Source organism: Ochotona curzoniae, unplaced genomic scaffold (assembly GCF_017591425.1).
Source record: "Ochotona curzoniae isolate NIBS_2020 unplaced genomic scaffold, NIBS_Ocur_1.0 scaffold_3835, whole genome shotgun sequence".
Classification (NCBI taxonomy): Eukaryota; Metazoa; Chordata; class Mammalia; order Lagomorpha; family Ochotonidae; genus Ochotona; species Ochotona curzoniae.
Window position 1 is genome coordinate 29455515 of NW_024467114.1, and position 24055 is coordinate 29479569.

Consider the following 24055-nt stretch of genomic DNA (forward strand, 5'->3'; position numbering starts at 1 on the left):
CAGTAAGCACAGTTACTGCAGGAAGCGTTAAGCATTCATCTTCGGATCCTGCACAGCAAATGTGAACAAAGCCATCGGTGATACCTGACCTTACTCAGCTTGACAGGAGTGCATGACTGTGGCAGGCGGGCCTTTCGTGGAACCTGTCACAATCATAAGTTACTGCTGCTTGGTAGATGTCCTCTAGTGGCATAGCGAGGAGCCTGGTGCTGGAAGAATGGTCTTCTCTGGGAAAAGAGAGCAAATGTTTGTGTTTATGATTTAAAGAGTCCAAGAAAAGTCTAATTCATATTCTCTCATTGTACTTTTTCCTTCTTTTTTGTTTGTTTCTTTTCTTTTTCTTTCTCTTTGTTTCTCTTTCTCACCCTCCTTCCCCCACTCCGTTCCTTCCTTCTGGCCATTGGTCTCACTGTAAGTCCCTCCTATAGGCCAAGTGAGCAGCAGGCAGAGGGCGTATGGGCATGTGCTTAGGGCAGGAGCAGTATTTCTGTATTCTCCTGTATTCAGTAGGCAGTGGGGAGAGCACCCAGAGGTTTGGAGATCAGAAAGAGCAGGGCCAGATTTAGGGCTTAGAGAGTCATTGTTGCTATGTGGGAGATTGAGTAGAGGAGAAGCCAGACCCATAAAAGTCAGGTAGCAGTTGGCTAAGGGCATGTGTTTCTGAGAATATGAGAGCATGGACTGTTCTGGAGGCATGATCAGGAAGGAAATGAGAGGATCAGGTGACACCAGGCATGAAGAATGCTGGGACCAAGGATGGCCTCAGTGTGACCAGTACTGCAGGTGCCCTGGGATGCCAGAGCAGTTGAGTGTGAAGTTGGGTCCCAGGAACCCCTAAGAGTCCTTTGGGATTGTCCCCAAGAGCCACATGGGGAAACTTAGCAGGTTCAGAGGAGATTCAGAAGCTGGAAAAGGGCTTGGGAGTGATAGATGTCAATCATAGCAATGGAGGTTGGACAAGAAGCATCTGGGGGTTGGTTCAATGGTTCAGTGGCTAAATCCTCATCTTGCATGTGCAGGGAACCCATATGGACACTGGTTCATGTCCAGGCTGCTCTACTTCCCTTCCAACTCCCTGCTTGTAGCCTGGGAAAGCAGTTGAGGATGGTCCAAAGCCTTGAGACCTGGAAGAAACTCCTGGTTCCTGGCTTCAGTTGGACTGAGCAGGAGCCTCTTTGAGGTCTTCCATTGTGTATGCAGGGGCCCAGGCACCTGGAGGGACATATCTCTGCTTTCCCAAGCACATTAGCAAGGAACTGGATGGAAAATACAGCAGCTGAGAACTCAAACTGGAGCCAATTGGGATGCCAACATCACAGAGAGCAGCTTAACCCTCTGCACCACACACAACACCAGCCTCAGCTGTGGCTTCTTGAGGCATCAAAACTGTCCCGCTTTTTATAGTCTTTAACATCTCCATTACAGTGTTTAATGTGCGGTGTACCATTTTGGAGTAAATCAGGTTTAGCCAAAACACAAATGTAGAACTCATTTTTGTTTTTTAAATCTGGGTTTTGCTGAGATGTAGAGGGAATTTGTGCGCTCACCAGCCTTATCCACACATCTGCTTTTGTCCAAGCACGTGTGTATAAATTGGGCATTTCAGAGCTGTCCTGTGATGCCATCTGGAGAGGAATTCTTGAGCTTCAGCACTCGCTGGGTGCATAGTAAGAAGTTCTTACTAATGGTTTTGGAGGAAAGTTTGGCTTCCCATAGGATTGTGTTTCTAAGGCTCTGCTAACACAACCATATTTGCATGGGTACTTTCATAATAACAGCAATGACATTATTCGTCATTTATTCCCCATGACTTGGTAGATAACCATGAACAACCTGAAGAGTCATGGTTTGTTGTTTGTCTGTTTCTCCAAGGTCTCATCAGAAAATGGAAGACTCTGAAGAAAGCAGTGATGAAATTCTTGCTCGTCTCACATCTGCGGTAAGACCATGCCACTGTCCTGCCCAGGTGTGCCAGAAATAACGAGGATGGGGCCTTGGAATGGAAGTAACTTGGGCAGTGATACAGAGAGGGACTTTCTCTGTGACCACTCGTTACAGGCCACAGCTAGTCAGTCCCAGGGAGATCACAGTTTCGATTTTTTGGGCTTTGATTCACCTGCCTTGGGACATCATAGTTGATGCTGGTGGAAAGTTTCTGTCACCTCCTTAGAAGGATGACATCTACTTGTGTAAGTACAGTCTGATTCAACCTAGGAAAAGCCAGGCCCTGCTGCTCAAGGAAGAAAAGACCCTGCTTCCTTAGGTGAAAGAAAGGGGATACTGCTGGGCAAGCGAGGCCAGGACGGGCGCTGTAGTGGGGCCCGCTGCACTATTTTCTCCATGGTTTTTTTGTTTGTTTTTAAGCTGCTGAGCAGACATGGTCTTGTGAGTTGAAGGAAAGCTGCCGGCTTTCTTCATAGCATATCCAACTGCAGTGGCTGATGGCCAAACTCCAGTTCTGGACAGAACTCTAACAATCCCATGTCACAAAATTGAAATCCATTGTTTTGGATGTTTGGACAAGCTTAGCCTCTCCTAAACTGGCCTAGTTCTGCTTCAGTCTGTTACAGAAAGAACAACTGCTGAAAGTCAAGCTTGGTTGGGTTATGTATATGGATGGAGCCGGTCCTCAGTCTTGCTCAAAGTTGTCTTTCCTACTCTTCTGGAATGTAGGGTTTTTTTTTTTTTTAAGATTTTGAGTTGCCTTGGTGTCAAACTTCATGTCAGATGGATTCATGACAGCATGTTAGGAAAGAGTGCTCAGCATGAGCTTTGTAGTTTAAATGGATCGGTGAGGAGTGCCTTGAAATGCCTATTGTGTGAAAAATCATAAAAGCATTTGTTCAGAAAGCATTCGCCATGGAGATACACTGCTATATACACTGTGTGCGACTGAACATCTACACAGACTCGCCTCCATTAAACTCACATCGCCCCTAGTAAGTGGGTGGTATTTCTTGTTTTATTCATTTGAAATCTCGCCAAGAATAAGTGACTTACCTAGGGCCATCCAGCCAGAAAAGAACAAAGCCAGAATCTGAACTTGTATTTCCCACTTTATACTCATGTTATCTTAAATTACTAAACTAAAGCATTTTTTTTTCAATAATGTGACATAATTCCTGGGTTAGTCTCAGGAACTACAAAAACAACTAAGACTGGATTCCTGCAGCCACACCAAGAAGACCAGACAGATATATCTAGAAAGTCAGTGTAATAAAGTGGTTGGATATTGAGCAGCACATGTATAGCTGATCAATTCAAGAACAGTGACAGAAAGCTTCGATAAAGATGTCAGGCTTGAACCGCCCCTAAGAGGAAGTCAGCGCCTGAACAGGACACATGCTCATGTCATGGGATTTATCACAGGCAGGGATCAGAAGGAGAAAAGAAAGAACAGCAGACATGCCTGGTTGGAGAAGAGCATCCTAGTTAAGAGAAAAGCAAGGCCTTCTTGAGCAGAATATTGAGGAAAGAGGCAGGTGATTAAGAAAGAAGAGGACTGAGAGGGATGCTGAGTTAGGAAATTGAACGAAAGAAAGCTGAGTCCAAAAGGGAATGCAGACTTTTGTTTTTGTTCTTCATAAAACCAGTATGAGTGGGTAAGGGAGGAGGAAGAGGAAGCAGACAGGTGAAGTTCTGGAGGTTGTGTTACCCAGGAAGTTGGGGAGCATTTATGGACATTGAGATGGCCTTTGGGATGTGTAACACAGAATTTGAGAGGATAAGAACATAAACCAAGTCACAGAACACCCAGAGAAGTGTCTAGTGCTCCTTGGGACAGGGTTAAAGTCACGGGAACCAGCCACAGAGGGGCTGCAGGTAGAACAGATGTAGGACAGAGAGGGGGTGCCTCGGGGACCCCACGGGAAGGGGACAGAGGGAGCTGAGAGGACAGTGAGGGGTAAAGGAGATAAGCACATGGACATGTTGTGGAAGTCAGAGTCAGGAGCCCCTGAGGAGAGAGGGGCAGGGATGCAGATGTGGGGGAGCCCGTGAGGTCACTGAAGTGGAAACGTCCCTGGCAGCTGGAGTGGTGTCTAGGAATGGAAATAAGAGGAAAACCTTTGTTTATTCTGGTTAGAAGCATGGTACTGTCCCTGTGCTCAGATTGAGTACTTTAAGTCTTTCCAACAGTATGACCATGGCCAAGTTAGAGCAGGCAGTCTCTAAGGCCCCTTCCTGTTCCCAAGATGTGTTTGTGAAGGGACTGTCATCCTAGTTCTGTCTGTACCCTGGGTGCCAACACCATGCCGGAAGGGAGTAGTTCACACAGCAGTTGGCATCCAGTGCGCCCCCAAGCAAGATGGAGGAGAGAAGTGACACCTGTGCTGTGGAGCTGCTGATGCTTGTTCCCAGGTCTGTCCTTTAGGGGGTGCTGTGCCTGTGTGCCCTGCACAGGGCTGGAGGAGGTGATGTGCAATGAGGAAAATAAGAATGCAGAGACAGGGGCACCAGATGATGCTATAAAAGTGGCAGGCGGTGGGGAAGCCCACTTCTCCAAGGAAGGGAGGATGACCCCGCAGGCTCGCTGCCATCTGCTGTTTATTCACCTGCTTAGGGAGTCCTCAACAACAGATGATGAAGCATAAACTGTCAGGTCATGTCCCACACTGAGGGTAACCAGCTTGTGCTTGATGACCAGGAAGTGACCCAGCTGCAGGAGTCAGTACGTGACAGTCTCAAGTTCGGTAGCCTTGGACTGTAGCCCAGCCGTGAACCCTTGCCTACAAGCCTTGACCTTGGTCTCAGGCTTCGGCCCAGCTGCAGGGTTTGACCCTCATCCGAGCACTGACAGTTTGTGAACTCGAGATTCCAGACACAGTCCACCCTGCTCTTCCTTATCCGGCCAGGCTGTTGTCTGTCTTGCAGACTGCCCGTAGCAGGGAGTACACGGGAAGGTGGCAGTGCTTTCCAGCACCGGGCCGTTGACGTTTTATCCTCATCTTTTACCTCAAACTCGGGATCTTTGTGGGACAGCTGGCTTTAAGAGAAAGCCTGGAGTTTCTTCCCACCCTTGTAGGTTCACCTGGGGGAAAACAAACAATGCCTGTAGTTCTACTCTGGGTGGGGGCAGAGGCGGGAGAGAAGATGTGAGTGAACTTTCTTAATAAGGGGACACAGGAAGAGAGATTAAAAATGTGTAGAAATTAAAAACGTCTTCATAATGCAGTCAAATTTAGGATGGCTAACATTTAAGATGTTCCAGCTGTGTTGATAGTGATTTTCAGGAGAAAAAAAAAAGGCACCCTCCCAAGTGCTTGACACAGGAATGATGAAACCTTGGGACTCTTTAGCTTCCATGTTGAGAACATGGCCGTGATGGGCCCTTCCCAACATTGACAGGTCTGTGAACGTGTTCAGCTGACTTGCCCTGTTTCTGTGTTAGCTAAGCCTGGGCTGCCTCTCCTTCTCTCGTGGCTCTGCACATCTTGCTTACAAACCTCAATTTCGTTGCTCATGTGCCTCTGTTGGGATAATCAAGTTCCTGGACTAAGGTCCTGTGCAAGGGCCCGCTTGCCGCCTGCCGTCCTGGAACGTGTGAACACCATTTTGTTGGACTTGATTTTAAGGAGATTGATCCCAAAGCACGTGTCCTTGGGAAGCCTGAGCCGCCAGCCTTTAAAATTTTTTTTTCCTCTCTCTCTCAGCAGCTGATTATACTAATCAACTTTGCAAGAGTGTTTTCTTTTTAAACTTGGATTTTTCCAGTGCTGGTGACAAATGGAGTATTCAGAATGGAAGAGATAATTTGATGTGTCAAATTACCCTGTGGATTTAGGAAATAAGCAAAACTTTTGGGACACTGAGAAGTACTTGGGAAGAGACCAAGAACAGGAAATGAAAACACAGACATCTATAAATAGGAGCCCAAACCTGATTTTGGACTTCTGTCTCGTGTTTACTGAAAGTCTATCTCCAAAACAAAACTAAATTCTTTAATTTCTTAGGGCTGAGTTTTCATGATGGAAATTGTGGAGTTAAAAACAAGCATTTAGTCTGGGTTGATTGCCAGATTTGTAATATTTATTATTTGTTTGCAGTCTAATTGTCAAATGGCTAATGTTCTGTGAGTTATTGGGAATTGGGAATTGTGTTGATTAGATGGCTGTTTGGGTGGAAGGCTACATGAGGGGTACTTACAAAGGGACAGGGGCCTGGGATATGCCCTCTGGGCTTGCTTGGTCCAGCGACATTAGCTGTGATGTGAAAAAGAAGAGAATCTGGGGGACTAGACAAAATGCTTGTTGGTGTGGTAGTTCTGACTGGGGTGGGAGTAGGGATGTGTGAATTTATGACCTATCTTTATTTTTCCCGTTTAATTCAGGAGATATAGAGATTAGCCAACTGGTAGGTAGAGAGACAGACATAGGAGTCTCAGCTCTGCTGGGTCGGTGCCCAAATGCCTGCAACTGCCAGGGCTGGGTCCAGGCTGAAGCTGGGAGTTGGGAACAACCCAGGTCTTCCATGTAAATATTAGGGACCTAGTTCCTTCAGCCATCACCATTGTCACCCAGAGTGTGTGCTGGCAGGAAGCTGGAATCAGAAGCCAGAATGGGGGATGAGAACTGGGTGGTCTAATATGAGAAGCAGGGCTCCTAACTGGTGTCTTAACCATTGGACAAATGCTCACCTCTCATGACCATGCCTTGAGGATGAATTAAAATTATAAAGCAACTATTGAGGACTTGTACAGTGGGGTTGAGAACAGCACATAATACTCTTGGACCCTATAACCACTTGCCTTCCACCTCCATTTGCCATCTTTAGCTACTGTCCCATCAAGCTTTAAAGTTGTACCTCGTGCATTGGTGCCTTCAGCAGCATTTTCTAAATTCCTCCCATTGGATCTTCAGGTACAAATCATGACTCCTCTGGGGAAACCTAGTGAGTATAGCCAACTTGCCAGTCCAGTCCAGCCCAAATGGACAAACATGGCAACTGCTATGTGTTCCAGAGGATCTGGAAGCAGATCTGTAACTTCAGCTGACAGATATTAGAGAGCCGGGCACCTGCTGTAGAATTCCTGTGTGTGTCTCTCTAGGACGAGGAAAGTAATTGTAACTCATTGTGGTCAAGGTCGACATCACTGTTGAGCGTCCATCAGTCCAGTATATCATCCATGAGCTTGTTCCGTCAGCTTTCTAGCAGCCTTTTTCCTAAGGCCTTACCCTCATTTTTACCCCATCTGGGATCCCACTTGATAGATTAAAGTCAATCCTGTTTTGCTCTCATCAGCTAAGCCCTTGCACTGGATTCAGGATTTGGTCTGATTTGTCTCTTGTGCTTCCTCTATGGAGAATTCTCTTGGGTAATACTTGGTTCAAAGCCACAAGGAGACAGGTCTGAACAAGTGGCTGATTGTCCTATGTCACTAAAGTATGACACTATGAAATTCAAAGACCCAAACTTCCCAGGGGTTTGTGCCTCCCAGCACTCCCATTCCTCCAGTATCATCCCTTCTCTCATTTCTCTCTCATTCATTGGAAACTCTCAGAAGCATGTAAGTGTTAACAGTGTCTCATCTTTCACCAGACGTTTCAGTTGTTTCCTTTAAGGTGCGCCTTCCACAGGACTCTGTTTCCATCCTTTCTTGGGCTAGGAAGGATGGCCATTGGCTAGGATCCCATGATACTATAGTTTGGATTTGGTATATTGTTGGTATCTGATGGTGGGTGGTGGCAGCTCTTTTGTTTTTGTTTTTCTTTTTTTTTTGGATTGGAGACTTCGTGACTGATCCTGGTTCAGGAAGCAGAAAGCATGGGATTTGGGCCTTAGTGACTCTTTATAAACATGGATTCCCAGAGAGCTCTTGAGATTATCAGCCAAGGTAGCAAGGGTTAAAGGTAATCTCAGGTGAGTCAAAGTGGGGAGAACTGAGCACATTGAGAAGTATGGTTTCTTAAAAACTTGAAACTGAGTTTCCACTTGTGCCTTCTTCCTGGCTGTTTGCCCCTTCCTTTCTGGGAACGGGAGATGGAGTTTAATCCCCTTCTCTCCACCTCTTGGAGGCCTGAGCGGGCTTGTTCATGCAGACACTGTGGGAAGGCGAATGACTAAGCCTCTGTCTGGCTGCAGGAACGTCTTGTTACCTTATATCGCTTATCAGCGTGGAACCTAAAATTCCTTTGGGAAGCCTGTCTAGGGCTCCCACTCTTCCAGTGGCCGAAGAGCTACTGTGTGATTTAGAGAAGGATCAAGTAGGTTGAGTTTCGAGAGAAGGCAGTTCTGCTTTTGAGAAGCATTAAAAATACACCAGATGTGAGGTCAGTCGAGTCCCACCTCCGTGGGCCTGTGCTTGGTTCTCAGTTCTGTCTCCGGATTGCGGCTTCCTGCTAAGGTGCACCCTGGGAGGCAGCAGGGAATGGCTCAAGTGGTGGGTTGTATCCCTGGCCTTCAGCTTCTGCCTCTGCCCCAGTTGTTGTAGGAGGGAGTAAAAGGACAGTCAGGAGATCTGTCTGCCTGTTCTCATGAAGAAGTACAATTTCTGCAAAATGCACCCACCCATGGAATTGTGGCCCATTCCTTGAGTGAAGTTGCTTGTTTGTGGTGGTTCTATGGAGATGTGGGGGATTGTACCTGCTTCCCTTCCTTGTTGCCTTATCCCAGCTAGATGTTCACAGGACCCCAAGCTGTGGGCTGTGGTTCTCTTAAGACTTCATGCAGAGCTGGCTAAGGCTCCTTCTGTTGCCCTCAAGTAAGATTTCCTCGTAGTGCTTTCCAGATCCGTTACTATCAGGGCATATGTGCTTCTTTGCAGTGTCTGTTTCTGTGCCTTTGTTAGTGAAAAAATGCTAGTATGTTTGTTGCACATCAGAATGCTTCCTGAATCTTAGGAATATGTCACCTGCTATCATAAAATACAGACGTGTGTACACACACCTTTATACTTGCCAAGTCATCATCTCTGTGTACAAAAAAACTCTGTAAGCCTGCCCCCAGGGTGTGATGAGCTAGTTCACTGAGAATTTGGCTACATGGTAGGCACCATGGTAAGCTGTCTTTTTGCTTATTCAGACAAGTCCAGTGGAAGAACACCTAGAATAAGGATGTGAATGTGTGGAACCCTTTTAAGGCTCAAATGTCTGGGCAATGCCTTATGGATGAGAAGAAAGTTATCTGCGTGTTTCTGTACATGTGCATTATTATTATTGTATGAACTCATAAAATTCATGTGAAGCATATATTACTCAACTTAAATAACTTAAGACAACAACAAAAAGTGATTTTGCTTCAAAAATAGCATAGGTAAAATTCTAATGCATTTTTCATGCCATGTGCATTGTGTGATATTGATGAGATAAAAGATGAATTAGAAGTTAAGTGCAGTTAGCTGCATGCAGTAATTGAAATATGAGGCTTTGTCTGAATAAGGGAAAGAAAGGAATATTGTGGATAGATTTATAAGGGTTGGGAGGACATCTCAAGGGATGGCAGTTGAGGCATATACATGAATGAGCTATGAGATGAATTTGGGGGTGCTAGCAAGGACATGGGAGTAGAGACACAGAACACATAAAGGGAAAATAAAGGAGATTTGTGTGATCTGATAAAGACTTGATAACAGGTAAGTCATGTTCCAAAACTGAACTGTTAGCAAGTTGCTGTTATAGCCAGGAATGGTGTCAAGGGCTGGTTCTCCAGAGTGGCTGTGAGGAATGTTGATGCCCTTTTGTGATGGGTCCCCAGAAAGTGAACTGCACACCTGGCACTTACTTAGGCAGGTGTACCTCGTAGAGACGACTGGGGCCTCACCCATGGATTGTCTGCTCAGACCCCAGTCTAATCCTCTGTGCTTTTGAAAGCAGAAGAGACTTGCCCTTGTGTAAGTCCTAGGTGAGGTGAGGGGAACACTAAGCCTGGAACAAGCCCAGCATGCCATGACTGGGCGTCACCCCTGGCAGCACACACCAGAGGGTGGCCTCTGGCAGGAGGCTGAGGGTGGCTGCCAGCTCGGTCCCCCACACGCAAGAACTGGACTGTTGTGCCAGCACACTGAGTAAGCCTGGAAGCTCATCGTCCCCTAGCGCCTCCAGTGAGGAATGAAGCTGCGGAGACCTTGCTTTGGCCCTGGAGACTCTAGGAGTAGAGGACCTTTCTGAGCCATGCTGCACCTGAACGTCTGACCTGCAGCCATGTGACCCAACAGCTGGCTTTCGCTTCATCCAATCAAATGGGTAGCGACACAAATCAGTGCACATTTCTTGATGAACATATGCCCGGAATGCCTTCAGTCCAAAGATAGCAGTTATCTCTGCACATCAAAAGCTGCCAAGCCACAGCTAGTCCAGTTGATTGAAAGTTCTGAGGTTTTTAGGTTGAATCTCTTTCTTTTTTTTTTTTAAATGTTGATTGATTTATTGATTTGAAAAGTAGAATTAGAAAAGGGGAGTGAGACAGATTTTCCATCTGCTGGTTCATACTCCATGACTCTAGCTGTCTTGGAGGTGGGCTGGTAGGCTAAGTAAGTGGAATGTGGTAAGTGGGGGCCACAGACACTGAAAGAAGATTTCTACCTGTGTTGGAAAGAGGAGGCTTATGCCTGGATACTGAGAGTTTATGCAGCTGAAGTCTGAGTATGTCGATTCCATTGTTAAAGTCTAGCCTTCAACTCAAACACTGTTTAGATTTTTTTGTTGTTGTTGTTTGCATCTTGAGTTCTGAACCTTGTTCTTCCAGGAAGCTCTTGTGTGTTGGCAGTTTTTATAGATGTTTTAGTTAGAAAGGGTCTTTCTTCTTTGGGACAGACATTGTGCCACATGTTAAGCAACCACGTGCTATGCTGGCATTCCCGAGTGACCATTGGTTCAAGTTTCAGGTGCTCTACTTCAGATCCAGTTCCTTGCCAATGCACCTGGGAAAGCACCAGAAGACTTAATGCTTGGGACCTTGCCCATCCACATGGGAGACCCAAGTGGACCCTCCTAGCAACTGGCTTCAGCCTGAACCAGGCCTGCCTTATTGTAGCCATTTGGGGAATAAAACAGTAGATGAAGGTCTATCTCTGTCTTTCTCTAACTCTACCTTTCAAATGAATAAATAAGTACATCTTTTTTTTTTTTTAAGAACAAAGCTGCTTTGATGTAGGTTTATCTTGGTATGAACACTTGCAGTGTAACATCCCTATACGTTCAGCAGGTGTCTATCCCTGTATCTGTGGGACTTGATGAGTGAGGTAGTTATACCGCTGCTGCTTCAGCATATACTCCTGCCTCAAAAAGCACAAGTGGAAAAAGACATGTTCCCCGTAAAGAAGAAAAGGCATAGTAAGGCAGGTGTTTGTGTATTGTATCCTGATCTTGAAGCTGCTGTTAGAATTCTGTAAGTTCATTAAAAAAAATCATAGGGTGTATTATACAAGTTGAAAAATACGCTTTCCAGAAAAGAATGAACGAAAAAGTAATTTGAGACATACAGATCAACAATGTAACCATGTAAACACAGTGAATGCTTTATTTAATGGTTGCCCAAGTCAGAATAGCCACTTGGATCCTTATGCTCCATCCGGTGGCTGTGAGCATCTTCCTCATCTGGAAGTTCCTGTTGAATTGCAGCTGGGGCATCAGAGAAACCACTGAGGAGAGGCCGTAGGAGCAGCTTTGAAACTGAAGTAGAAAGGATGTGCCTGATCTTCAGAGAAGTTAGTTCATTCTCTTGCCCTTGTCAGGTTGCTTGCAAACATCTATAGCTTTGGCTAATGACATTCATGAAGATTTCCACAGCACAAAATGACCTTGCACAATTATTTTTCATCTCTTTGTTCAGATTTGCACCTTGCTGTCTGTCTCTCCCTCTCTCTCTCCCCCTCCATCTCTGGTGGATTTGATAGACCTAACATCACTGACTCCTCAACAGCAGGCAGACAGAGGTCACCACCCCCAGGTGAGGTGAAAAGCCTTGTTCTGTTTGGATAGTGGGGTGATTTAAGAAGCAGGGCTTTGTTAAGCCAGTCTTAGGACAAATGCTTGAGCTGGGCCCATCTGAGGCTGACCTTCCCATGCAAGCATCTTCTACAGAAATGCACCTGCCAGGCCACTCTCCCTCAAGAGAGTGCTGGTTGCTGGAGCATGCTCAGGTCAACCTAAAACCCTTCTCCTGTGTCCCCATCCCCTTTGGCATCTCTTCACTGGCCTGAGTTCCAACCTGTACCTCGTACATATTTGGCATTACTGGTACTGTTGTCCTCACATCTCATGTTTGCCATCAAGAAGAGATTAGCAAAAGGGAAAGGTCACAGCATCACCCTTCATGGGGAGGGCAGGCACTCAAGAATGCCCTGTCCCTCGGGTATAGCGCCGAGCAGGTGAGGGTCCCCTGGTGGTCCTCCATAATATGATCAGCTACAACTCTCTCTGTTACTGCCAGCCTCTCTCAGATTAATCATCTGGACATCAGGCTTAGGTAATAGGATGGCTAAGCCTGAATGAAGGGCTCGATTCTAGTTTCGTTTTGTTAGTTTCAGGTTACTTTTACATATCAGTGTGTAAAATGGTTATCCATTATCTCAGTTATAATACAGGTATCAGGCAGACCTGTATGCGTCCAGTGAAGCAGTGTGTAAGAGTTGTGTTACTCCCTAATTGCCTTTATCACCCCAGCATGTTTGACAGCTCTCTGACGCGGCGACAGAAGTGGCTGGAAAGGCAGCTCTTGGCTAAATGAAGTGTTGGGTGGAGGACCAGAGTGTGCAGACAGATAGGCAACTTGCTTGGGGCCTAATGATTGGTTGACAGTAAAAGGTAATCACAAGATTATCCGGGTATCAGACTAGCGCTAATATCAGCTCTTCAGAACAAAATGATGACGTTGGAAATAGGAAAACAGGCCCCTGGGGAACAAAGACAATTGTTCCTTATCCCATGTGTAATTCTTCAGTGGAGAGACATCTGCCCAAGCTACATTTTGTGCCAAGAACTTTGCTAAAGAAACAGTTTTATTTTTCCAAGTTTTCTGGAGATCTATAAGACCTCCAGAATTTGTAGTGGTTTGTAAGTGATATGTACTAGAAAAATGAAAACACAGAAGAGTATTGGATTATGTATCTTCTTATGTATCTTTAAAAAATTGAGAATGTGCTGTATATTTTAAAGACATTTCTACATATGGTGCCAACATGTACATGTTTCTAAGATTGAGCGAATTTAAAAAAAAGTTTTAGGAAATTTGTGAATAGACAAATCAATTTAAAAGTGATTTGTGAGGACAACCCTCAAGGAAGGAAGGAAGGATTAACTATGATTTTTGCCAACATTAGTCTACCTTGCTAAAGTGACCTTTCTTTATTTTATGTTAAACTTTTTTCCTTTTATTCTTAATTTCTTCTTGTTGTTGTTATTACTATTTGAGAAAAAAGAGAGAACTCTTGGGTTGGTTTATTGACTAAATGTCCACAACAGTTGGGCCAAGACCAAAGCCAGAAGCCGAGATGCTGGGGCCCTCACCGCCTCCTCCTGGAGTTTGTATGAGCAGGGAGATGGAGTCAAGAGCTGGAGCTGGAAATTGAGCCTGGGTACTTTGTTGTAGAACATGATATCTTTGTTTTTAGATTTATTAGAGTGAGAGAGAGAGAGAGAAAGGGACAGAGGAATCCTCCATCCTTTGGTTCAACTCTCTTAATTGGCATGATGACCACAGCTGAGTCAGGCAGAGGCCAGGAGGCAGGAGGTTCATCCAGTTCTCCCACATGGGTTGCAGGGGCCCAAAGTTCTTCAGCCATCCACGACTGCTTTTCTAAATGCATTAGCAGGGAGCTGGATCAAAAATGGAGCAGCTGGGACATGAACTGGTGCCCATGTGGCATGTTGACATCATGGATGGCAGCCTTACCAGCTGTGCCATAGTGCTGATCCCATGGAACATGGGTGTCTTAACCCATGCTTACCCCTCCCCACACTTGCCATCCAGCTTTATACTTTGTTTCCTCTTCTTCCGAGAAGCCCTCTTAGGCTTTCACAGTTAACCTCTTTCACAGAGAGCTTGCTGGGCCTCAGAGTTTGCGATGAGCACTTGCGCTTGTCGGTGGAGGTTGTCGGTTTTCCTTTGCTGCAGAATAGCTTGTGTGAGCTTATGGATTTTCAGGCTGAAGTCACAGTTTAAAACACCCGGGGAAAGGGAAGGCAGAATGCTGGGGGAAAAAAATGACGGGAGACGGGCTGATTGTTAGTGACTTCTGAGGTGGTTTTGTGAGCAGCCTGGCTGATCATCCAGGAGAGTAAGCCAGGCCCTTTCAGCACGGGTCTGACCTTGCCAAGGGCAGAGGCAGGTGTCTGGGTTCTGTCTCCTGTATCCCTTGCTCATCCCTTATCTAGGCAGACACAAGAACAAACATGCCCTTTGCTGCATGCGTCTTGAATTACATAGATGTGCTTGTGTATGTGTATGTGTCGAATAAGCTATATTTGAAATTAAAAACCCAGCTTCTTTGAAGGTTGTCTTGCAATTTGCCATTCACTGTGACAGACTCTGTCAACCACTGCTACAGGACGTTAACCTAATTATTTGATTGAATTATGGCCTGATTTTTTTTTTTTTAATGCGTTGTGTATCTGAGACAGTAAAGGCCATGCTCCTTCATAAATGAATTGAATTAGTGGAGAATACAATAGAATAGAGATCGACGGTCGGTTGAAATGCTTGTAAAATTGGAACATGGAGTCTGGGGGAAGCCACAGCCTCTCCTTGAGTAACAGCAGTGGTTCCCAACCTCACTGCTGTCTGGAATCAGATGGGAAACTCAAAGTGACAGTGACGTGAACTGGGTCCTAGCTACTGCAGCCTGTCCCCACAGGGATTCTGATTCCGTGGGGCTCCAGGGAGCAGGGCTCTTCTGCCTCACCCAGATGGAGGGTCACTGACTGCCGGCCCTGGGGCCCTTTCTAGCCTTCCTTGATCCTATCTGGTGTCACTAATCACGCACTTCGTGGCCAATCTTGTCTCCTGTCTGGTGAGCAGTTTCTGCCACAGCCTTTGCTAAGGGGGCACGTGTGCCGGATGGGATGATTTTCTGAAACAGAAGTTTGACTTTCTGAAAGATACCTGACCCCTGGGGGTTCAGCACAGGAGTGAGGCCTCCTTGGGGTAGGGAGCAGTGAGCAGAGCATGGGCCAAGGTTGTCACTTGCTTTTCCTGCAAGATGAAGAAAGTGGTGTAGCATCTGCATGGATCAAAGCAGCGGGCAGGATCACCGCATGGTTCCCAGCCCCACCTACGTTCGGGACATTTCTTGCTCCTTCAAGGTGATGATGATGATGATGATGATAGATGCGTGAAGGCTAGTAGTCCACAGCACAAGGAACCGCAGCAGAAAAATGCACAGCATGCTTTAGAACTTGTGAGTGTGAGGAGACTTGAAGTGATGCCAAAGCATCAACTCCAGCGTTTCCTGATCAGCACGAACCCAGGAGCGTGTGAGCCACAGGGTCCCGCTCAGGGTCTTGGGTGGCAGTGGTTAGTTGGTCAGCCTGGCCCACGGCCCACATCTTCTCATGGCCTCACTGACACTGCAGGGTGGCCCACTCACATTCCTTCCTCTGTATAAGAACAGCCTCATCTGTGCCCAGGCAGTAGCATGGAATTTTAGTTTGTCGTGACTAACTGTAATAACCCCGATTGCAAAGAAAAAGGCATAGAGGTCTGAAGATGCCCAGTGGTAAAGCCATTTCTTTTCTGTTTGTGCCCTCATTCAGGTAGCTCTTTGTCTCCCCCTTGGTGCCTCCTGCATTCTCAGAAGGACAGCCTCTGTATCCACCCCCGGAAGTCACTCACCTGCTGAGAGCTTTTTGCCCTGACTAATGTGCCCTCCGTGCATAGTGAGGGCCCATGTCATCATGACACAGGTTCAGCCACCATCTGTGACGCCAGCATCCCATATGAACACTGGTTCAAGTCTCAAGTGCCCCACTTCTGATCCAGCTCCCTGTTAAAGTGCACAGGAGAGCAGCTGAAGAGGGTCCAGTGCTTGGGCCCCTACTATCCATGATGGAGACCCAAATGAAAGTTGTAGGCTTTAACTTGAACTGGTTTCCAACCCCACATCTCACCCCAATCAGGATAATAGCAGCCGTGTGGAGTGGGTCCTCTTCAGAGGTGATTGCCAGGGAGGGTCTCCATGCAGTAGAAAAAGAGAAATTAAGTAATTTAAGTAGGCTCTCACGCCACTACCTTTAACATGCTAGGTCTTAGCATAGTCAGCCATGTAACATCTCAGATTCAACACCGCACCCCCTGTGGTCCTCCACCCACCTGAACAGGCGCCTCTTTGAGGAGATGGTGTCCTGCTGGAGAAAGAGCTGGCTCATTGTGGAGTTTGTGTTGTTAGCATGCTGATTTCTCTCAGATTATCCTCATGGTGTCCTTGAAAAGGTTCCCCTTTGAAATGATTTAATTAAGCATGTAAGCATTCAAAGTGGGGAGAGTGAGAGAATGTGCAAAAACTAAAAATTGACCTAAAAGTGGGGTTTAACTTTTTTTTTAGATGCATATATTTGAAAGAGTTATAGAAAGCAGGGAAGAGGCAGAAAGAGACAGAGAGATTTTTCCATCTATTGGCCCACTCTCCAAATAGTTACAATGGTCTGGGTAGGGCCAGGCTGAAGACAAGAGCCAGGCGCCCTCACCACGGTCTCCCCTGTGTGGGTACAGGGATCCAAACACTTGGGCTGTTATGTGCTGTTTTCCCAAGCCCATTAGCAGGAAGCTGGGTCGGAAATGGAGCAACAAGGATTCAGACTGGCACCCAAATGAGATGTCAGTGTTTCAGGTGGGCGTGACCTGATGCTACGCCACAGCGCTGGCTCCCACTTTGGCTTTGAAAGGTCATCTTAGATTTTGTAGTTTCCCCCACCCTAGAGGTTGATGATGTCTGCTTTAATGCAATATATTGTCTGGAAGGGTGGCTATAAGCGTGTCAGACAACAGTGAACATTCATGGAGATCCAGTTATACCAGGCTCATCTATTTCAGTTTCTCTGGCATTTCCAATAGACCAGCACCATTATGGGATAAAGAATATTTAGTATCTTTGCCATTTTAATAATTTGACAAATACTTAGATTGTTTTTGCTGCTGTACAGTCAACTCTTTGAGGTTCTTTCTGTCCTTGTGGCGTATGTGCCAACAGTTTCATATGTTTCACAGTGCATACATTCTGGCAGCTGTGGGTTTTTTTTTTTTTTAAGAAGTCAATGCGATTCTTCCAGATTGTTGGCCCAAAATTCTTCTGTGGAACTTCTTTTTCCCATGTGCTCCAAGCAAGCAAGCAACAAATAAGCAATGATAGAAAACAGATATTTGGGGTGGGGGGAGGAGACAGTTCTTTGTTTGGGTTGCGTATGTTAAAAAAAGTACTTTTTGGGTTACGTTTTTTTCATCTAACTTGTCTTCTCTCTCTCTCTCTCTAATGTTTTAATAGGTGCAGAGAGAGCTAGCAGCTGTTATTGCTTTGAAAGCAAGGAAGTCTGGTGAGTGGTCTTCAAAGGGGGTTCGGGTCCTTTGGGGGATCTTTTGAGGGGAAGTTCACAGCCAAGTGTATCTCCAAAGATATTGGGTGCAGGACACAGAGAACATCACTGATTTCAACATGATTTATTCTGCCCTCAGAATAGCACAGGGTGCTATGTATAGGTCTGAAGTGAAATTTCTGTACTTATTCTCTGCTTGATTCCCGATTCCAAGGAAAGGTAAGGTTTCAAAATCTAATGGCAGTCCGCTGCCCCAGGTGATTAGTCCCTGAAGAGCAGCATGCAAAGCACAGGGAGCCCCTAATGACAGAATAATGAGGGCCACAGTGGAAGGCTTTGTGGAAGGCTGGTTTTTTTTTTTCTTTCTCAAAGTAGTTTTTTTTTTTTTTTTCCCAAAAAGGTAATGACAAGGCTAGGCCAGTGTTCTTTATTGCAATGGCTGTGTTGATCTGAATTTCGCTTATCTGTAGAATGTCATCTATGATATGTGGAAAGGAAGACGGAGCTTGCAAATACCTTTTAAGAGAGAGAGAACACGTGAGAGAGAAACCCTCCACTTTACTGAAATCCTGTAGGGAATGGAGATCGCCGAAGTAGAACAGTGCTCGCTTGGGGAGGGCGGTGAGGCGTCACAGGCAGGCATCCCGTGCTGCTCCTTCAGGCCGTGCTGAATGGAATGAAAATCCCAAGGAAAGCTCGCAGTGCATCGTGGTAAACTGGACTAAGCCTTTTCAGGCAGAAAGACAGCATCCAAATCCAAGTGATAGCAGACATCCAAGAGGCCAGTGGAGCAGAAAAGGCTGACAAACATGGAGCATATGGTTTTAAACATCTTTGTTTTGCCCAGTAGAAATCTCAGAACTCGCTTCTCTCTTGACTCATTTTTTAAAAAGATTTATTTATTTATATTGGAAAGTCAAATATGTACAGAGAAGAAGATAGAGAGAGGAAGACCTTCTGTCCAATCACTCCCCTAGTGGCCGCACCGGCCAGAGCTGAGTGATCTGAGGCCAGGAGCCGGGAGCTTTTTGCAAATTTCCCATGTGGGTGCAGGGACACCTTTGGGCCATCCTCGACTGCTTTCCAAGGCCACAAGCAGGGAGCTGGGTAACAAGTGGGACCACCAGGACATGAACCGGCGCCCAAATGGGATCCCTGTGCAAGGTGGGGACTTTAGCCACTAGGCTACCACACTGGGCCTTTGACTTGTTTTTGAACCAAATACACCTGAGTGTGAATTTTCTGAGTGTGAAGTTACTTTCCTGCTCGCTTTCTCCCTGAGGAAAAAATTTGGCTGATGAAGAGAACCCCAGCCTGGGTGTCAGGAAAGGAAGTTGCGAGGAGAGCTTCTCAGTGTGTGTTTGTAGGGGCTTTTCCATGAGCTGAGTTTGCAGGCGTTTTGCCACAATGGGGAAAAGACATCAGCAGGAAGGACGGCATGGATGTACAAGGGGCTGGACATTATCTTGTGACAATGATGAGTTTTTGTCTGCGTGACAGTACCTTGGCAGATAGGATTTGTTTCCTAAATGCTTCAAAATAAGGTAGGGGAGTTGTAAAAAAGAAAAAGAACTTGTGCCCCCACCAGGGAGAGATACCGCGGAACACAGAATGGCAGGCTGTGGACGGGAGCAGCCGCTTTTCCCCAGAGTAGGACGGGAAGGCCTGGGGTCCGAGCACCTGTGAGCCAAGGTACAGGGTGTGTCCGTGTGCCGGACAGCAGCCCTGAGGCAGAGGGGTGCCAGGTGTTGGAAGGACAGCAGAGAAGAAGGCACGGGAGAGACAGGGTTGGACTGTGGTGTCAGGCTGAGCAGTTGGGATTTTCTGCAGGAAAGTGAAGGTGAACACGCAACATCCGTGAGTGTCCAGCTGAGCCAACTCAAGGCTGTTAGGCAGTTTCCTCATGTCTTGGTGTCACTGTAAGAAGTTCACATGTCTGTTTTCCTTTCTGATTTACTCTGGGGGCCCCAGAATGTGTAGGCAGATCGTGTCGGCAGTTCCCCAACGTCACTCACACCTACAAGAATGGGGTACAGTGTGCACAGTCTTCCTGGCACCATGATCCAGCAGCTCCATGGTTGGAGGCATAGCTGCAGGGCGCAGCGGAAGGTGCACATGAAGGCTGAGGTAGAAGGATGCGTGTGGCTTTGTTTCCAACAAAAGAAAAGCAGGAAAACCACTTAGGTCCTCATCATAGGAAAATGGGAAAATTGACAGATCAACGTGAGGAGTGTTAAAAATTAATATGCAAGTAGTAAAACAGTGAAAGCAATTGTGTATAACATTCTTCTCATAATGAAAATAGCTTCATTTATTTGCTTCCTTACTGTTATAGTTGAACATTCTCATTGAAATAACTTGTATTATGTGAGTGTATGAAGAATAAGCTGATAAGTCACATCCTCTCCCCAAGGCAGACCAATGAACACCCTTTTGTTGTGACTTATTTCCAGATGCCTTTTTTGCTCATGCGCTTACATGATTGTTATATTTTAATATTCAGGTTCTATAAAAGTGAGATCATTGAAGTTCACATCCAGTGATAACGAATAATACTGGCAGATTCTCAACACCCTTTGACCATGCCCCCCACTGGTCGTGTCTGGTAGAGCCATGGGGCAGCACCAAAGCCAAGAAGGCAAGAAGGACAGAGGCGTTTCCAACCCCCTGCCATGCCACCTGTCACTCTGGGTAGCCACACAGACCCCTATTCCATCCTGAATCCCTGGCAGTCACGAACACCTGTGCTCTGCAACTGGAATCCTGACATCTCAGAACAACGGTATACATCAAGTCCTGGAGTGTGTCGCTTTCCAGAAGTGGCTACCTTCTCTCTGGGCCGCTGCTCACGTCAGTCATTTGTTTCTTCTGGCTGCAGCACAGTGAGGTGAAGGCACCACAGTACCTTGACACATCCCACCACTGGAGGGCAGTTGGGGAGGGGCCTGCCCTGAATGAAGTTACTGACAGCACTTTGTAGGTTTGGTGTGTGAACCCAAGTGTTTATTTCTTCAGAAATACCCAGGGATATAATTGCTATATGATGTGGCTTTGTAAGGAAATGCCCCCGCCCCCTGTCTTCCAGAGCAGCTGTGCCATTATACTTCCTCACCAGCCATGGGTTGGTGATGGAGGCGCTCTGTGTCCTGGCCAGCATCCGCTGCCATGCTTACGGTTTCAGAATTCTAGCAATTGATAGGGTTTGTGATTATATTGCAGTTTCAATTGGCAGTTCTCTAATGGCTAATGACATTGAAGCTTTTCTCATATATTTAAGAGCTACCTGGATGTCAATGCCTTTGGTTTATGCTTGTTAATGTCTTCTGCCCAGTTTATACCTGGGTTGTCTGATTGTTGGGGGGTTTGTTTTTGAGAGGCAGAGAAAGGGAAATCTCCCATCTGCTAGCTTACTCCCCAGATGCCCGCAACAGCTGGGGCTGGGCTGAGCTGGCCTGAACTAGGCTGTGCTGAGCTGGGCTGAGCTGGGCTGAGCTGGGCTGAGCTGAGCTGGGCTGAGCTGGGCTGAGCTGAGCTGAGCTGGGCTGGGCTGAGCTGGGCTGAACTAGGCTGTGCTGAACTGAGCTGGGCTGAACTGAGTTGGGCTGGGCTGAGCTGGGCTGAACTAGGCTGTGCTGAGCTGGGCTGAGCTGAGCTGGACTGGACTGGACTGAGTTGGGCTGGGCTGAGCTGAGCTGAGCTGAGCTGAGCTGGGCTAGACTGAGCTGTGCTGAGCTGAGCTGAGCTGAGCTGAGCTGCACTGCGCTGCGCTGCACTGAGCTGAGCTGAGCTGAGCTACTCTGAGCTGGACTGAGCTGGACTGAGCTGGACTGGCCTGAGCTGTGCTGGGCTGAACAGTGATAGCTAAGATTATACTGTCCACATATACCATGGTTTATTTCATCTACTTACCTACTAAAGGACATCCTGATTGCTTTCCATTTTTAGTTTAATCTTTATTAAATAATTTATATAGAACTTCATATTTTATCATAAATATTCCATATAATCATATGAATGAAAGGCAGAGGGACAGAGAGAACTATTTGCTGATTCATTCCCCAAATGTCCACAGAAGCCAGGGCGGGCCAGGCTGGGCCTAGGAGCTCAGGACTCAAGGCAGATCTCTCATAGGTGTGGCAGGAACCCCAGTGCAGGAGCCGTTATCTGCTGCTCTCCCAGGGTCATTGCTAGCAGGAACCTGGATCTGAAGTGGAGTAGCTGTGACTCTTAACTAGGCACTCCAGTATGAGTCATGGTTATCTCACACAGTTAACCACTGTGCCACAAAATCCTTCCTGTGCTTTCAATTTTGATAGTAACATATAAGGCTACCAAAGACATCAGTGTGCAGATGCTTATGCTATACAAGTTTTCAGTTCATTGAGGTAAATAGCAAGGCATGCGACTATGTGATTATGTTGGAAGCATAAGTTAAATCTTGTTAGAAACTGCCAAATTGTCTTCCAAAGTGGCTGCACCATTTTGTATTCCCATCAGCGATGAATAAGAATGCCTTGTCACTCTGCATTCTTGGCAGCGTTGGTGGTGGTCCTTGTTCCGGAGTGTGGCTATTCTAACAGGTTTGAAGCAATATTGTTGTGATGGACAGTCCCCTAGTGACACGGGGTGTGGTGCATCTCTGCACAGACTTACCGTCTCTCTCCTTCCTTCTCAGGCAGCTCTTGAGGGATCCAGTTTTGCATGTGGGTATTCATTCTCTTGTTGAGTTTTCTGAGTTCTTTGTATATCTTAAGTAACAGTCCTTTATCTGATAGTCTTCTGCAAAGGTTTTTCTCCCAGTCTGTGGCTGGCTTTCTCCTTCTGTTGAAAGTGCCTTTGCCCTAGGGGTTTTTGTGTTAATAAAGACCAGATTCAGTCATTTCTTTCATGGCTCATGCCTTTGGTGTTGTCCCTAAAAAGTCATCACCAAATCAAAGGTCTTCCAAGTTCTCTCATGTGTTGTCACCTGGGAGTTTTAGAGTTTGGTGTTTTACCTTTGGGTCTGCGGTTCATTTCAAGTTCATGACTTTGTAGGTTATAGACTTCACATAGATTCATCCCTTTGCATGTGGCTGTCCAGTTATGTCAGCATCATTTGTGAGGACTTTGCTTTTTTAAAAAATTTGTTTATTTTTATTTATTTTAGAGTCAGAGTTAGAGAAAGGAAGAGATAGAGAAAGAGATCATCTATTATAGTGACCAAGGCTGAGCTAGGCTGAAGGCAGGAGCTTCGTTCAGGTCTTTCACGTGAGTGGCAGGGGACCAAGCACATGGGTCATCCTCCACTGCTTTCTCGGGCCATTTGCCTGGAGCTGGATCAGCAGCAGAATAGACAGGACATGAACTAGTACTGCGTGGGCTGCATCACAGGATGCAACTTAAGCCATGATACGACAATGTCAACCCTGCCTTGGCTTCTCTATCAAGATCGATTGGTTGTATTTGTTTTGATTTCCTTCAGGGCTCTCTGTTGTGTTCATTGGTCTATTAATTTATTCTTCCACAAAGATCACCTGCCTCAATTACTGTAGCTTTATAAGTCTTGAAATTGAGTAGGGGCAGCTCTCTATCTTTGTTATTTCCTTTCATTATTGTGTTGATTCTTCTGGTTATTTCCATTCTATGTAAACTTTAGAGTCAATGGATCAGTTTCTGCATCCATTTTTTAAAAGATTTATTTTTATTGGAAAGGCAGATTTACAGAGAGAAGGAGAGACAGAAAGATCTTCCATCTTTCATTCCCCCAAGGATCACAACAACCGAAGCTGAGATAATCTGAAGCCAGGGGTCAGGAGCTTCTTCCAAGTCTCTCACACAAGCTCAGAGTTCCAAGGCTTTGGACTATCCTCTGTTGATTTCCCAGGCTGTAAGCAGGAAGTTAGATTGAAAGTGAAGCAGCCGGGATACAAACTGATGCTCGTATAGGATGACACAGTTGGAACTGAAAGATTGGTCAATGGAGTCAATGTGTTGGCACCATATCTGTTTTCTAATTGACCCCTTTTCTTTTTTTACCTATATGAGAATTCTTGGTTTTATGTTTTACATAAGTATAAGACTCAAATGAATTTGAATAACTTGTCTTAGAAGTTATCTGGTGGGAGGGGAGGTATTTGACCTCATGCTTAAGATGCCACCATATGTCATTTTTGGAGTAGGTAGGTTCACGTCCCAGAACATTCCAAATTCTTGCTTCCTGTTAATGTGAATCCTGGGAGGTGACAAGTAATTGGGTGACTAATTGGGTGCCTTCCTCCTGAGTGGGAGCCCCAGATTGGGTTCCTGGCTCTCACCTTTGACCTTGTCCCACCCAGCTGTCACAGGCATTTGGAGAGTGAACCAGTGGATGGCTTCTCTGTGACTCTCAGATAAAAAGAAATAAAATAATGGAATGACCTTGCATTTTGTACAAGGACAAATGCATCATCTGCCAGTGATGACTCTTTGTCTCTATCTTCCTTATTTTTCTTACTGTGTCATCGATTAGGTCCCTGCAAAGTAAGGTTCCATGACATTGATGGTAGTTCATATTCAGTGAAATCATTAATATCAATGATAGCTCACACTCCCATGTTTCTGACTAGTTAAATATGACT

General features: G+C 46.0%; 1 protein-coding gene across 1 annotated transcript in view; it reads left to right on the top strand.

Moving 5' to 3' along the window:
* The window catches only part of RAPGEF5 (Rap guanine nucleotide exchange factor 5), a 205712-nt gene that overhangs the window by 58348 nt on the left and 123309 nt on the right, over positions 1-24055 (top strand). Inside the window, exons 6-7 of the mRNA XM_040965145.1 lie at positions 1873-1939; positions 17411-17459. Coding sequence (XP_040821079.1) covers positions 1873-1939; positions 17411-17459 — 116 coding nt within the window. The remainder of the gene's footprint in view (positions 1-1872; positions 1940-17410; positions 17460-24055) is intronic.